The 15,901-nt window shown below is 32.2% G+C and overlaps 1 protein-coding gene across 2 annotated transcripts; it reads right to left on the minus strand.

The window, feature by feature from the left end:
- Positions 1-11,604: 11,604 nt before the first annotated feature.
- Positions 11,605-14,312, minus strand: LOC111897916 (serine/threonine protein phosphatase 2A 57 kDa regulatory subunit B' kappa isoform). 2 transcript variants are annotated; one of them, XM_023893869.3, is made up of 3 exons: positions 14,117-14,312; positions 12,422-13,614; positions 11,605-12,263 (listed from the first exon to the last, which is right to left on the minus strand). In XM_023893869.3, exons 1-3 carry the CDS (start codon positions 14,142-14,144, stop codon positions 11,880-11,882), a joined length of 1,605 nt encoding a protein of 534 aa, XP_023749637.1. In that variant the 5' UTR covers positions 14,145-14,312; the 3' UTR covers positions 11,605-11,879. The 2 variants fall into 2 exon arrangements, with proteins under 2 accessions (XP_023749637.1, XP_023749638.1); XM_023893870.3 differs by lacking the exon at positions 14,117-14,312 and adding an exon at positions 13,808-14,106.
- Positions 14,313-15,901: the final 1,589 nt, after the last annotated feature.

Raw genomic sequence — 15,901 nt, forward strand, 5'->3', positions numbered from 1 at the left:
ATTAGACATATTTCCAGTCTAACTTTTTAAATTTTGTTTTTTGAATGACAATTTGATAGAATAATCCTTAGCCATTGCTCATGAAGTTGTGGATGTTATGTTACAGATAACATATAATCGTATCCGTTGACAGTTAGTAATAAAATTATAAAGTATAGGGATAAAAATAAAACCCTGAGATATACATTATATTTTAACTAATAGACATAGTAAGAAAAGGACCGTATAGATAAATGTAGTCATACCATTGGAAAATGTTATATAACGGAGCTTTTATATTAAAAGTAAAAGTAGATTTGAAACATTGTTGAGCACGACCCACATTATCTATAACATAAAAAACATTATTTAATAAAAATATGTAATACTTCTGTCAGAATAAACAAACAATAAACAAATAGAAGAAAATAAACAATATATTCATAAACTATTTAACATATCATTCTATGTATAAAAGTCAATAATTAACTTTGGTGGCCATATCATTGGATGTTCTATTATCCAAATAAAATTTTCTATGCTTTTGTCTATCATTTAGAGTAGATGGATAATAGACTTTTGATATTCAAATCAAAAGTATATCGGAAATTAGTATGTTGATATCCACATGATATATTTGGATCGCCATTTTGATTGTCATCGGTAACATATATACACTTGCTTGATGAAAGTATTTGACTGTTATTACTGAAATTAGAAAACATTGAGGAAAAAAATACAAGATGTAAGTTCTACTATGCATACAAAATATTTGTAACTTAACATATCTACTACTAATAAAAAAAAAAAAGACAAAATAAGCATATCTATATCATTGTAAATGACATATAACGAAGATATTATATTAAATTTGGAAATAGATTCAAAGAAATAATAATCATGACGAACATTAGGTAAGAAATAATAATAATGGGTACACATTGCCAACAAACACATTTATTTATCTGTTCTTTTATTATTTTTAATTTTATATAATTGCCGTTAAAAAATGTTTGTACAGATTAATTTCAAAAACATTGTTGAGCATGGCCCACATTACCTATGATATAAAAACATTATTTATGTTAGAATAAACTAACAGAAAAAATAAACAATATATTCATAAACTATTTCAAATATTATTCTATGTATAAAAGTTGATAAATAACTTGATAGATAGCATAATACCATTGAATCTTCTATTATCCAAACTAGGTGCGACACCCGTGTAATACACGCGTTTATTAAAAAAAATATAAACTCATAAACCTTAGACAATTTAAAAAGTAATAATTATATATATATATATATATATATATATATATATATATATATATATATATATATATATATATATATATATATATATATATATATATAAAGCTTTAATGAATAGGTATATAAATGAATACAAAGTAATACAAATTTATGTAAAAATAAGTTCAAATCGAAAAAAGTTACTAATATGTAAATAATGAAAATAAGAAAGGAAAACAAATATATTGAGATGTAAATTTGATGGAATTTATTATAATTTATTTTAAGAAGACAAAATTGTAAAAATGGTCTCTGTGGTATGTAAATTTTTGGGGTTTTAGTCCAAATCATGACTTTTTTGGATTGGTGGTCTTTTTGGAGTTGTTTGTATGTGAAAATAGTCCCTCCAAAAATTGAAATGACTATAATACCCTTGGGGTATTTATTTTTCATTTTTTTTTCATTTTTCGTAAAATTTAATATTTATTTATTTATTTTAACAATTAAAAAAATAATAGAGGACCCACCTCTCTCTCTCTTTCTCTCTCTCTCTCTCTCTCTCACAACACCCAAGAACACTTTCATAATCTTAAGAACACATCTTCATAATCTCAAGAACACTTAAGAACATATTCATGAACTTATGAATATCTTCCACAACCACCACCCTTTGACCACCGTCCGCCACCACCACCACCATTTGACCGTCTGCTTCCACCCTTTTACCACCATTGTTGAAATCTAATTCTAACCTCAAATCAAAACCAATAGCTTAAACTTAAAATCTAACCTGCAACTCAAATTCTTCAACACCATCATCTTTTTCAAAAATCCAAAACCTAACTCATCCATTACCCATTTTCTCCTCACATACGCATATACATACACCACACAATTGGAGATTTGGTTCCTAGTTTACAAACCAAGAATTTTGCAGACCCATCTCCATCTACGCACCAACCATCACCTCAATTACCCTCCTGTATCAACCTACATCGTTTCTACAAACCTTACACCACCAGGTATCACCTCCTGCATCATCTTCTTTACATACCCACCTCCATTACCTTGTTCTTGATTCGTTTTTTTAGACTTGTTGCCGCGAGTTCTGCATCGATTGCAAAAAAGATGAGGGGATGAGCAGATCTATTATTTCTCTCTGTATAAACTTTGAAAGCTAGGACCGGTTGTAACACTCGTGTTTCTAGCCTAGACATTTATATTGAGTTAATAGTCTAGGTTAACCTTTGTAACTCATTTTGAAGAAATGAAAAGGAATTATGTGAATATTATGTGAATTGTGTATTTTATGCTTAATTATTAGCGTTTAATTAATTAAGAATAAAAATAAGCGTCAAAATTAAAGTGTGGGATAAGCCCAATATCTTTACATAAAGTTGTAGGGGTCGAAACAAGGATTTCGGGGATATAAAGAATACCAAAATCCGAGTTATAACGAAGAAGTTATGACCTGTCGAAGTTTCGCGACAAAACCGGCACGGTGCTGAATGTCGTAAAAAGTGAGTTTTTGATAAACTACTTTTTAGCCTTAGTAATCTAAACGAAAGACGTAGTATTCGTCAAACCGAGAAGTTCGATAAAAAGAACGCCTAATCTGACTTCGTATGAGGAAGTTATGATTTTTCGAAGTTTCAGCTTAGCACTAGACAGCTAAAAACTCGAATTTTAGATCGATCAATTTTTAGCCGACACAACCTAAACGAGAATTGAAGGTCTCGTCATTAGTAGCATAACGGTAAAAAGTCTGACAAAAACGGACATCGGATGAAAAAGTTATGAAATTTTAACGGATTTCCTATCCCGGTCTGTTAAAAATAATAATAAAAAAATTAAATTCAAAATTAGGCAATGAAGTCTAAACGGAAGTTGTAGAGCATAATTTTAGCTACGTGTGCATATAAAGAACGTCAAAAACGGAGCTCGTATGCGGAAGTTATGGATTTTAGAAGTTTTGGCGCGAAAAACGAGAAAAATCCCCAAACCGAGGAATTTCGCACACGTGGACTTCGGCCACGTCACCCTCACTCAAAACGCGCCACGTGTCCTGCTGAGTCATCGAGCTGCTGAGTTATGCGAAGCCACGCGTCGGATCCTGATTCGATCGAGGAGGAGGCCCAATCCGAAGCAGCCAGCTCTCCGGCCGAAGCTTCGCCCTGCTGCCGCGTGTTCCGAGCCTCGCATAGCCTACACTCCGAGCCTCGCACATGGGTCACGAGTCCACGGTCCAATCGGCAGCTGCCACCGAGTCCCTCGCACCTGCGCACCCTCGCCTGCGAACCCCACCACCGAAGCCGACTTCGGACCCTATAAATAGAAGGGGACCTGCGAGCCTTCTCGGGTAGAATTGGATAATTGCCATTTTTCACCCCTTTCTTCATCTTTTCTTCACCTTAACCTTCCCCGAAGCCACAATATCGATTGTAAACCCCAGAATACTCCACGAAGTGCCCGAGAAGCCCGAAAAACTTATTTTTTCGGTTTCGAAGCCCGACTTTTGCAAAGTCCAGTTTCTCAATAAAACTCCCGGTTTTATTAGAAACGATCGTTTTAGGAAACGAAGTGTTGCCTGATTATCATCAAATCATGTGAGTGTATAGTCACTTTCATTTTACACATAGATATGAAGTATTTACCTTATAATACATGCTATGTGTAAATATATTAAGTGTTTATTTGAGGTGACTGTTGTGTTGATGTTTTATACAAGTTTTAAACTGTATAAGTATTTTTATCTACAAATATGTTGGGTAGAACATGGGTAGATAGTGATGTGTGATAAAATAAAATTGATGAGAGGCCTCGATGTGTTTTGAGATCCAGTCATCTAGCGGAGTTTGGATGACGACCACGGACTTTCTAGACAGTCTAGTGGGAAACATTAGCAGGTCCGCAACCTGTAGGTGTTAATGAACTAAGAGTGTTCATTCACTGTACTCCATCCCCCTCATGGTTGCCTTTAGGACATGTATGGATGAGGAAACCCCTTAGCAGCAGTGTCCATCCCGATGATATTCTTTAAGCTAGGTCCCTTGTGATAAGTGTTTAGGGACGTAAAGTGAGGATAACGGGAACGGGTAATCAGGGTTATTGTTGATTGATGAACTTAGTAAGTTTATTATTATTGTGGGTTGAAAACCCTATATGCTCACCAGGCTCCCAAGACTGACCCACTCAGCTTTTTATGTTACAGGTAGTGGACCCTGAGCATAGTCGGAGGACGACGAGAGATTTTTGGATTATAGGCCAGTAGTTGTAAATAACTGTTGAAAAGCTTATAATGTCTTGTTTACGCTTTTGATCTGTATCAGAACATGACATCCTGAGGTTTTGAGATATATATATATATATATATATATATATATATATATATATATATATATATATATATATATGGAAAATATATACCTTCTTAATGAAGGGTTTTGATAAACTTTTATCATATGTTGTTTGGGGACCAATTCCGCAACATCTTTCAAAAAGATTTCTCTGATTTTATTTTAAAAAGCATAAATTAAATCGGTCTTTTCTGGCCGAGAAATTAGGGGGTGTCACACCGGTTCTGGATTTTTTTGGGGTTTGGAAGGCTAGAAGTAAATTAGTCAGAGATTCAAACATAGGATGGGTAATGCGACTTTCAGATCACTTAGGGAATTTCACTATAGTTGTTTGATGGGTGAAGAAGAAGAAATTCATCAGCAACGAGTGGAACTTCGGTTCCTGGACTAGGAAGCTTGAAGATCGAATGATCGATCATTATTTTCTACTTTTCTTGGGGTTCTCAAATTTGGGGTTGGGGGTATTAGGAGGTCATAGGGACATTAACATGTTTGTATAGATCTATGGTGCTTTCCTACGAGAGAGAGAGAGAGAGAGAGAGAGAGAGAGAGAGAGAGAGAGAGAGAGAGAGAGAGAGAAAGAGAGAGAGATGTGGGCCCTAAATTAGGTAATTATTTTATTTTACATTTAAATTAAATAGAAAAAGCATAAAAAATATATTACAAGGGCATAATAGTCTTTTCAGTTTACTAAGGGACCAAAAACGCAAAGAAACTAGCTCAAAAGGACCACCAATCCAAAAAAGTCGTTGTTTGGACTAAAACCCCAAAAATTTGCATACCACAGGGACCATTTTTGCAATTTTGTCTTTTAAGAATGAATTGAATTGATTAAAACAAGAGTAAATTGTTGAAATCGTCCCTATGGTTTGGTTAAAATTGCATGTTTGGTCCCTAACGGTTTTTTTGCACTTGGATCGTCCCTGTGGTTTGATTTTGTTGCGTTTTCATCCTTATGGTTTGGTTAAAATTGCATGTTTCGTCCCTATTTTTCTGTACGTAAGGGACGAAAAACACAACAAAATCAAACCACAGGGATGATGCAATAAAAAAGTTAGGGACCAAACATGCAACTTTGACCAAACCATAGTGACGATTTCCCTAATTTACTCTTAAAATCAATGATTTTCACTAAAAATAAAATGGAACCAATAAGCAAATTACATGTGGAAAACAAATAAATCAAAAATTATGAGAAAATTACATGTGGCAAATTAAAGGAGAAGATGACATGTGGCAGTAAGATCTTTATTTATTAGGGAGGATAACTTTTTTATGTTTTCGTCTGTCTTTAAAGATTTTTTTTTGAACGACAAATACAATATAATCATAAACTACTCTTAAATCCACCTATGTCTCCGAAGAGACTTGAACCCTCAATCTCAAGGAGAGAAGACAACACCTGATACCGCTGGGTTAGTTGCAGAATAATGGACTTTTGATATTCAAATCAAAACTTGTATGTTGCTATCCACATGATATATTTGAGTTGAAATTTTGATTGTCACCGACAACATATGTACATTTACTTGATGAAGGTGTTTGATTGTTATTATGAAATTAGAATGCAATGAAAAAAAAATACAAGATGTAAGTTATACTATGCATAGAAAATATTTGTAACTTAACATATTTATTGAGAAAAACAAGAGAAAATAAGCATATTCATATCAATATAAATGACATAACGAAAATATTATATTGAATTTGAAAATAGATTCAAACAATGATAATCATAACCAGCATTTATGCATTGTTTATGTCGCAAGAAAAATACACAGTTGCTAACAAACACATTTATTTATTTGTTTTTTTTTTTTTTTTTTTTTTTTTTTTTTTGTATTTTCATTTTTAATATAATTTCCGTTAAAAAAAAGTTTGGCGAGATTAATTTCGGAATTTAATGTTACAAATTTAGATTTCAAGAAATCAATCTTGTCATTTAATTTTAACATAACTTTGATCGTCTGACATTTGCTGCATTTAAATTAACGAAATCAAAATTTGACATTCATCACATTTTAAAAATGTTTGACATTTAATTCAGCATTTACTCTGCATTTAATTTTGGTAGTTTTATTTGACGAAAATAAAATTAGATTAGGATTTAGAGTAAGGAAAGAAGAAAAATATTCATTACAAATTATTATTTCATTCACTACGTTTAATGCACTGCTTATATAAACATAAGTATTATGTGGTTTTTTAATTTTAAAATTTAAAATAAAAAATCAGAAATTTACATATAAATATTATTTATTTAAATGATAAGTGTTAAACCTAATGAAAAAATTACATGAAATAATGAATCTTGATTTATTAAGTAGATATGCATTTTTTTTGGGGTTAACAAAAAATAAAGAGGTTTTAACCATTTTTAATCATGGTAAAAAAATGATAAATTGCACGAGTGTGAGTAGCATCAGGAAACCCTTTCAAAACCCACGTGAGAGATCAATAATGGAACCATGCATCTTCTATGTGGATCCTTGACCTTCTATATGTATATTCGCACCTCAATACTAGGCTCATATTGCGGGGGTAATTTTTTAATCACCGTATAATACCTATTAATGATTCAATATAATTATACAACCCAACATTTTACGTAAATTTTTAGGAAAGTTATGGAAAAAAAACATATTAGATCTCAATGCTCATAAAAACCATGATATTATTTTTGTGACTATTAAGACTAGTTAGTTTTATGTTTATGCTTTGTGACCGGTAAACGTGCATGAACCGCTAACACCTTTTTGGATCCAACCAATTATATTATGTGTATTCCAAAAAATGCCAACCTATTATATATAAATGCTTTGAAAATCATTTTTTTTATGTTTATTTAATCCCTTATAATATTTATGTACCGGTCAACTTTGTTCTATTTTGAATCTTTTATTTGACAGTATAAAAATTTGGTCCTGTTGATTTGCATTTTACCATATTTTGAATTTGAAAATTCTGGAATAAGGGGTTGGATATGAAAATGTTGTTTTAATACAAAAATCAAAGTAGAATGTTATAAACAACCTTTAAATGAAAGTACATTGTTGTAATAATAAAGTCTTGAATGTGAGGTCGGATATGACAACCAAAAAATGTATCGATTTGCATTTAAAAAAAGTTCTAGAATGATTGTAGGATTATTAAAAAATAATTAAACAAAAGTAGATTGATGTTTCTCTCGGTTGGCCCTATTGAAATGGAAGAATGTAAGTCCCAAAATTTGTTTGTGATTTGATTATGACACTAGCTTGAAAAAGAAGATGTCACAAAAGATTAAGATCCCATTTAAGAAGAAGATGGAGAGTCACGTAGAAGTCAACGATTTATTATTATGAACATATTTAACAACAAAAACGACTTGTATTTTCCATACCAGCTTAATCAATGATATTATTAAAGCAATGTAGGATTTTTAAAGTCATATTGACTTTGCCTGAAAATAAAATAGGGAAAAGTAACGATTAAGTCCCAACTTTTTTTAATAGATAACTCCAAGAATCCGACAAATTTATTTATTTTAATCTTTTTTGAAATGTTCAGCAGATCATGTGGCAAAATCGTTAATTTCCCTAAAATAATGAAACCTTTCTGCAAATTTTCATAAAACTTGTATATAATATATAAATGTATTTTTACATGTTTATGTATTTTTTTTTTCGAGTTTTTTATATAGATTTTACATATTTTTTTGTATTTTAAATCTAGAAATGTAATTTTTTTAAAATATTTTACTTATTTTTTATGTATATCTATATGTATTTTTTTACGTATTTATGTGTTTTTTGCTTTAAGTGATCTTCTAAGGATTTCTTCAAATTCAAACCTTTAAACACTATCATCTTCACCATTTCATCCAATTCTCACAACTTCTTCGAGTATGTCTAATTGGTTTGTAATGTCCTAAAACACTAATAGTCTAAGATGGTTTTTAACATCCCAAAACACTAATAAAAATTTTCTCTTTTAAAATCATTAATTTCATACATCATATGTCTTAGAAACAACCATGATACAAATGATCCAAAACATTAGAGGAACATAAATCATAAATGCCATCATGTCGGGTCATTCCCCTTCATACCGGAAGTACTTGAAACCATAAACATAACTGTAAGGACAAAACTTAGTGAGTTTCCAAAAAATACTACATACATCAAATACATGAACAAATATAATAACACATGGTTGTGTCGGGTCCTTATCAACCCTATGTAATATCACGTAGCTGTGTCGAGTCTGTATTAGCCCTGAGTCCATAATGACTCTGAGCCTAGACCGACTCCATGCAGATAACGTACAATCATATCAAAAATAGTCACATAATCACATACATCCTACAAAAACAAACCAGTGGGCTGACATTGGTGCCCTCGACCCACCAGTGTGGTGGGAAGACTCACCTAACCGAAAATGCTCAACTACCACTGCTCTTACTAACAGAATATCGCTGCTACGCACTACCTGTTCAGTGAAACCAAATAAACCTTGAGCTCTTCCTCAAAACTAGGTGCTTGACCAAAAGTCAACTCAGGACAAAAGTCAATGGTCAACGATTTTCCCCATCTCCACGTTGTGGTGAACTTATGCCACATTGTGGGCACTAAGTATTCAACAACTTAATGACTTAAGTTGCTTTCTTCGATCCTAAGAGCTCCAAAGCTTAGATCTGGTCTGAAACCAGGTCTAGAAGGATAAAGTTTCCAACTTTATCCGCTAAGACCACCCAAGAGGTCAAAATATCAAACCCTAGGTCCCAAACGGGCTAAGTAAGGCATGGCTTTCTCCATTAAGCACTTATTTCGAAAAGCCCATAGCTCATTTACTCTGTATTAGTTTCTATTATTAAAACCAACACAAAAGTTGGTGCTTTGTAGACATGCATGTCCAATGCATGTCTTGAAGCCATAATGAGTCAAAATAAGGGTTTTTCCATGGAAATATCATGCATGGCTCAAAACCCAACAAGAAACCAGATCCAAACAAAATAATCATGCCAAATGTACTATAGATTCATAAAGTTGCAAACTTTATGAGATCCCATCACCCCAACTCACAAAAACATGAAGATTAAGGGACAAAACGTCAAACCTAGCAACCTATCATGATAAAAATCGAGGCTCAGTCAATTACAAAGGTCCAGAAGAGTGCCAAGACAAAGGATGAGGACTAGCTTGTTGAATCTTAGCTCACTTCTTCTTATTTCTTCCTTCCAAACTTCAAAGAACACCAAAAGGGCTCAAAATAAGAAAGGGAAGGATTTAGGGTTTCTCATGTCTCAAGGAGGCCGATGGAGGCTGAGGGTGAGCAAACCCTAGCCTCATTAATCCTTTAAACAGGGAGAAAAATCCGAAAAATAGGGTTTTCCACTTGCCAGTTGCCATGATGTGGCCTATACTACCACACCGTGGTGGCTTAGATGAGATACACAGACTGATGTTGCCTTGCCACGTCGTGGTACCTTCCCACCACGCCCTGGCGTACCATAAAATGCTAAAATTTCAAATATAAAGTATCTCGGGATCTGGGTGTTACATGGTTTTCCTACATACCCACATATTTTAAGCTTTTGTAATTCACTTATCTTGAAATTAAACAACAAAATAACAAACAAATTATTTATGCACATATGAAAATTTAGGGTTCCCTTACAGCCACATGAGACTAGTGAAGTTGTCAACTTTTTGTAGGACGTAAGGTGCGTCGATCCTCGTGCTTTTTGTAGAGGAGCATGAATGGGTCTAAAACAATTCCTTTTATAGTGCATTCATAACAAATTTTTTGTTTCGTAGAAAACATAAAACAATTAGAAAAGCAAGAATCTAACATAACAAATTTTTCTTCGTTTACAAGATTCAATAGTTAGCTTACATTCAAACTTGAAGTAAAAAAATTACATATATACATAAAAAAGTATATAAATATACATAAAAATTACTTAACAAATACATATAAATACATAAAAAATAGGTTTATAAATTTAAAATACATAAAAATAAAAAATACATAGAAATCTATATAAAAAACATTAAAAAAATACATAAATATGTAAAAATACTTTTATATATTTAAAATACATAAAAATATGTAAAAATCTATATAAAAAAACTTAATAAATACATGAATACGTAAAAAATATATAAAAATACATAAGAATACATCTAAATACGTAAACAATATGTTTATACCTTATATACAAATTTTAAAAAAATCCTATTATTTTAGGAAAAATAACGATTTGTTTCCCTGCTAAACAGGTCAAAAATGGCTAAAATGAATAATTTTGCCGGGTTATTTGGATTTTTCTATTAAAAAATTGGACTTAATCGTTAAATTTCTAAAATAATAAGGATGTGTTTGAACGTGGAAAACTCTTTTCATTTTCCATAAAAATGTTGTTAGAAAATAGAGTTGAGTTTTTATTTTCAGTTTTGAATAAAAATTTTATAAAACACATTTAGTTGGATACGGTAGAGTTTTCATTTTCTATCTTAGAAATTCAGAAAATTATAAAAATCACTTTCTAATTTACATACAATTTGAAAAATGAAAAATTTCATTTTCTTAGAAAACTGAACGACCCAAACGCGTTTTCAAAATTTCCGTTTTTTTGAAAAAAATTTCCTAAAAACTAGAAAATTTCCGTTTTTTCTAGAAAAAATTTCCTAAAAATTAGAAAATTTTCCGCTACCAGCCGTACACTTTTCTAAAAATTTCCCAACAGAGCATGATACATAATAATATAATGCCTTAAATAAACAACTTTTCTAAAAATTTCCCAATAGAGCATGATACATAATAATATAATGCCTTAAATAGACACAAAAATTAAATGATTATCGCAAGCATTTACGTATGGTTTTTCTGGTTCCCATTTAACATGTTAGGTACAGGTTTACAAAACATAAACATAAAATTAAGTGGTTTTAACCACTGATTTCCCTAGGATTAGTTTTGAAAGGTCTTACAGCTTCAACAGTAACTTTTAGAGCTAAACAATTACATATAGAAAAGCATGGAACTTTCTTTATCATAAACAAAAGATCAAGTGATCATCTTAACTTAAATTACTCTCACTGATTATCATACATGACAACAATCACCTTAAAAACACTATAATCCTAATAAATTACTAACCAAAAGAATAGACACCAGACCATAATATACATAACACCATTGTTGCACCAACAATACCAACCATTGGAGCTTCTTCTCATCACATTTATTGAGATCAAGATTGCTCACAATATCCTTCCTTTCAAAATCTAAAACTCTACTTCACTAGCAAGACACTACACACGTGGCACCACTTTTCTCCAAACCCGAAACACTCCCAACCACCGGCAACCGGAAACCGCCACCACCACCACCACCAGCAGCAACCTCCTCAAGGTGCTCCCATGTCAAACGCCGCCGCTCAGCCACCGCTGTGGTGGCTGATTTGTCCTCCTCAAACTTCCCTTGGCATGAAATTACCAACGGCTCATCCACTTCATGAAACATTTTCATGACATTTTGTGTTAAGTTAAGCACAGTTCGATTCCAATGGTTGTTGGAGTTTCGTTGTAAAGAGGAGAACACAATTGGCATAATCACTTGTCGATTACACATTATAAGATGGTGTATGTGTTCATTGTTCCATAAAAAGTGCGCTCTTTCTGCCACCTAAAACATAATTAGTGCCACGTCAGCATTTAAATGTACTTTACTATATAGCTACCAATATGGACAATTTACATTTGCGATTATTGATAAAAAAAATATAAGAAATGAAAGCAAGATGCTAAAATACACAAATAAATTAAACTACATTGGTAAATTACCTGAAAATGGTAGCTATCAAGACAGCAACTAATCCGCCTAAATAATGGAACCATAATCTTCTCAAATTCATCTGTTCGAATCAACTCAAGCAACTCTTCCAATTCACTCAAGAACATCAATTGCTTTTGACTATTTGTCACAGGCCAATATTTCAACAACCCATTAATCACAACACTCGTAAGCTTTGGTTCTTTTTCAATAAACTGAACAACACAATACGTTAATTGATGATGATAAACACCGATTGATTTCGGTTTATGTAAAGGGATCAAAGCCTTTAACAAAAATATCTTATGTTCTTTCTTCAATGGTAATGCAAATCCACTAATCACACTCCCAAATATCTCAAGTAATTCAGCAATTCCGTTGTGTTTTTCAGTTTCAAACACGAATTTGTAGATTATATTGCTCACACCCATTCGAATAAATGGCCTATGAACCATGAATTTGCCATAAATCCGGTGTAAAACTGATTTTAAACATTCACGTTCTCGTGGGTCTTCCGAATCGAAAAGATTTAATAGTTTTAATAAAAACGAATGATCGATGTATAGTTTGGCAGTTTTCGGATCGAGAGATGAGAAAGAAACGAATCGAAGGAGGATTTCGTATACGAGTTGTAAATGTGTCCAAGCGGGATCGAACCACAGGTCATCGTCTTCCGATTCGCCACGTGGCGAACAACCATTGGGTTTCGGTGGGAATTCGCGGAAAAGGTTGGCTCCACACATTCTACAGATTGCTGACATGGCGGGTTCGCTGAGTTTGATGGATTCGGAGACCAGGAAATCGAGGATTTCGATTAAAATCTGGCGTTTTTGATCTTTTGAGGTGATATCTTTATCTTGGTCGTTGAAATCGTAGATCTTTGAGCAAAGATTTAATTTGCTGATAAGAAGTTTTAATTTTTCGGAGTTTTGGACGTCTTTGAAAGGTAGATGAGGTTGGATCATGTCGTTGTTGTTACCGGATGTTGGGAAAATTGAGGATGACATTTTCTTCACGACGTTTAATCGGCTTGAAATAACGTTACAGGTGTTGGTGAAGCTGCCATTGTTGTTCACATCGGTGGTGGTGGTGGAATTGTTTCCGTCTGAGTATGTTGGATTTGATTTCGTTGATTTCCGAGGGAGTTTTGCGAGGATTTGCTTGAGCATAGTCGGGATTGTTGAATTCGCAGCCAATAATAAACCTGAATCGGAAAAATTAGAATCATCACTGATAACTATGATCTTATGTAATCATGAAAAGTTTCAAGGACACAAACACCCATTGCTCATAAACATATGAAAATCGCATTTACAGATCTGAAACACAAAAAGAACAGAACAGAGTAGTAGTGAAATGTGTAGATCTGGAACCCAGATCAGGATCTACTGACTTACCGGAAAGAAATGTGGAGGACAAATTGGGAAGAAATCCCAGATCATAAAAGCCCTAAAACCCAAATTTTGAAAGAAAGTCTACAACTTTAACAATTATATGTCTGAAAACTGAAATACTATACATAAAATTGGTAATGCCAGTAGGGCTTTGTCAAATAGCAACATGTCTTTAGATTAAAAGATTGAGGACGACACTCGACAGTAATAATATAATAGAAAATGCCAGAGCACTGAAGAATCAGGTGGTATTCGCAGAAGATCTATACATACATAAGCATATACATATAGAGAGAGAAAGAGAGAATATACCTGGGCTTTCTGGGACAAAAATGGACATGGGTTTTTGAGAGAAGGCGTGCCAATGAGAGAGAAAGTGTGTGTATGTGTGTGAGAGAGAGGGAGAGTTTTCAGGTTAAAATCTTGAGATTGAAGACATGATAATAATGGTGAAAATGGAGCCCAGTTCTTTCTTTCTGTAAGGATCCAAGAAATGGTGTTGGTTTGTGGTTTTGTGTGTTTGAAGTTTGAAGTTCTATTTTGTTATTGTTTTTGCTTTCTCTTTTTAACAATTTTTAACAAAAGATGGGAAATTATAAAAGCAAAAAGTGAGTTAATTGATTCGATTTTCTCTAAAGCAGCTTGCTAGCACTATGTAAAACTATTATTAAATACTATCAATTAATTATGAAGTTATTTTATAAATTTATTCTAAAGTAAGATATCTTTTTTCTTCCATATATAAATCTAAAAAAAAATTGATTTCCCTGGAATAGAAGTCCTTTAACAAGATATCTACTTAGGGGGTGTTTGGCTTAGCTTTTTAGAGGCTAAAACATTTTTTTGAAAAAGTTATAAAAAATCAGGTTTTCCTTACTTTTTCAAAAAGTTGATTTTCCTTCTTTGCAAAATTTAAAAGTAGCTTTTAAAAGTCTTTTGTCAAATATCTTTTACTTATGATCTTTTTCTAAAAAGATTTTTAGTCATTCAAAATCTAAGCCAAACATCCCCTTACACATAAAAATTGATTTTGATTATCCGACTATTTTATTTTGTCAACCGATCTACTATTTTAAAGAAAATATATAAAGTATAAAAACATCATCTTCAAAAGAATCTATTTAGCATGGAGTTTTTGTAAAATACGTTAAATTTTTTTAAAACAAGGTATTAGTGGTTAGAAGTTAACAGAAATTGTCAACGTACGGATTAAAGCTCAAGACCTTCGATTTAAAAAGCAAAATCACTATGTAAAATAACTAGATTGATTTTTACTGAATATATATTATTTTGAACTTAATTTGTAAACAATATTACATGGATGAACATAGTACTCTTTGTTATAGAGTTCCACAAATTTTATTTAGGGAGGAAAGAGTTATTTATTTTCAACTCATTAAAGTTACTGTTACATCAATTTCATATCAGTTTTTCTTTTTCTATTTCTAATATATTTTTTTCAATCCATAACACATGAAAACTTTATATTTTCCAACTCATTCAACCCACTCAATTTTAATTTTAAAATAAAAACAAACTAATAACAATTATGCAAAACTAATCTACAAAATATTAAACATATACAAACTAATTTAAAAAACATATATAAAATTATTTTGATACAAATCTTAAAACTAGAAATACAAGTAATCAATGCACAAGATTAAAATAATTTGAACGGCGAACTAAACCACAAATTATCCCATTTTTGCTCAACCCGTGGCAACTGATGCTCCAATGAGTCACACCTTGGATGTACCTACAATACCTCCTTCCCACTCTAATATGATTCTCTCATCCCTTAAAAAAATCCAACTTGTAGTTATTCTTTATTTTAGGAAAAATACTTTTGACTAAATGTTTAAGAACCCATGTTATAAGTTTGTATTTAAATGGAAGAGCTGGGTATGGGACAAAAAAACCTTGTTATTACCGACGTGCACTGGTCTTAACGTCGTTACCACAACTGGAACACTGTCAAGGCTGACGTTATGGTGAAACACATTTTGGTGACAACAGCTTGCAATGCGACGTTTTTCTTTTGAACGGTCAATTGACCGTTGACAAACGGTCTAATTAAAAAAAATTACTTATTAA

Source organism: Lactuca sativa, chromosome 5, assembly GCF_002870075.4.
Source record: "Lactuca sativa cultivar Salinas chromosome 5, Lsat_Salinas_v11, whole genome shotgun sequence".
Taxonomy (NCBI): Eukaryota; Viridiplantae; Streptophyta; class Magnoliopsida; order Asterales; family Asteraceae; genus Lactuca; species Lactuca sativa.

Coding starts and splice junctions, on each gene's coding strand:
- LOC111897916 (XM_023893869.3), bottom strand. CDS start 14,144: ATGTCCATTTTTGTCCCAGAAAGCCCAG. Junction 13,615..14,116: donor TTTTGTCCCAGAAAGCCCAG/GTATATTCTCTC, acceptor TTTCCGATTCAG/GTTTATTATTGGCTGCGAAT. Junction 12,264..12,421: donor TTGATAGCTACCATTTTCAG/GTAATTTACCAA, acceptor ATTATGTTTTAG/GTGGCAGAAAGAGCGCACTT.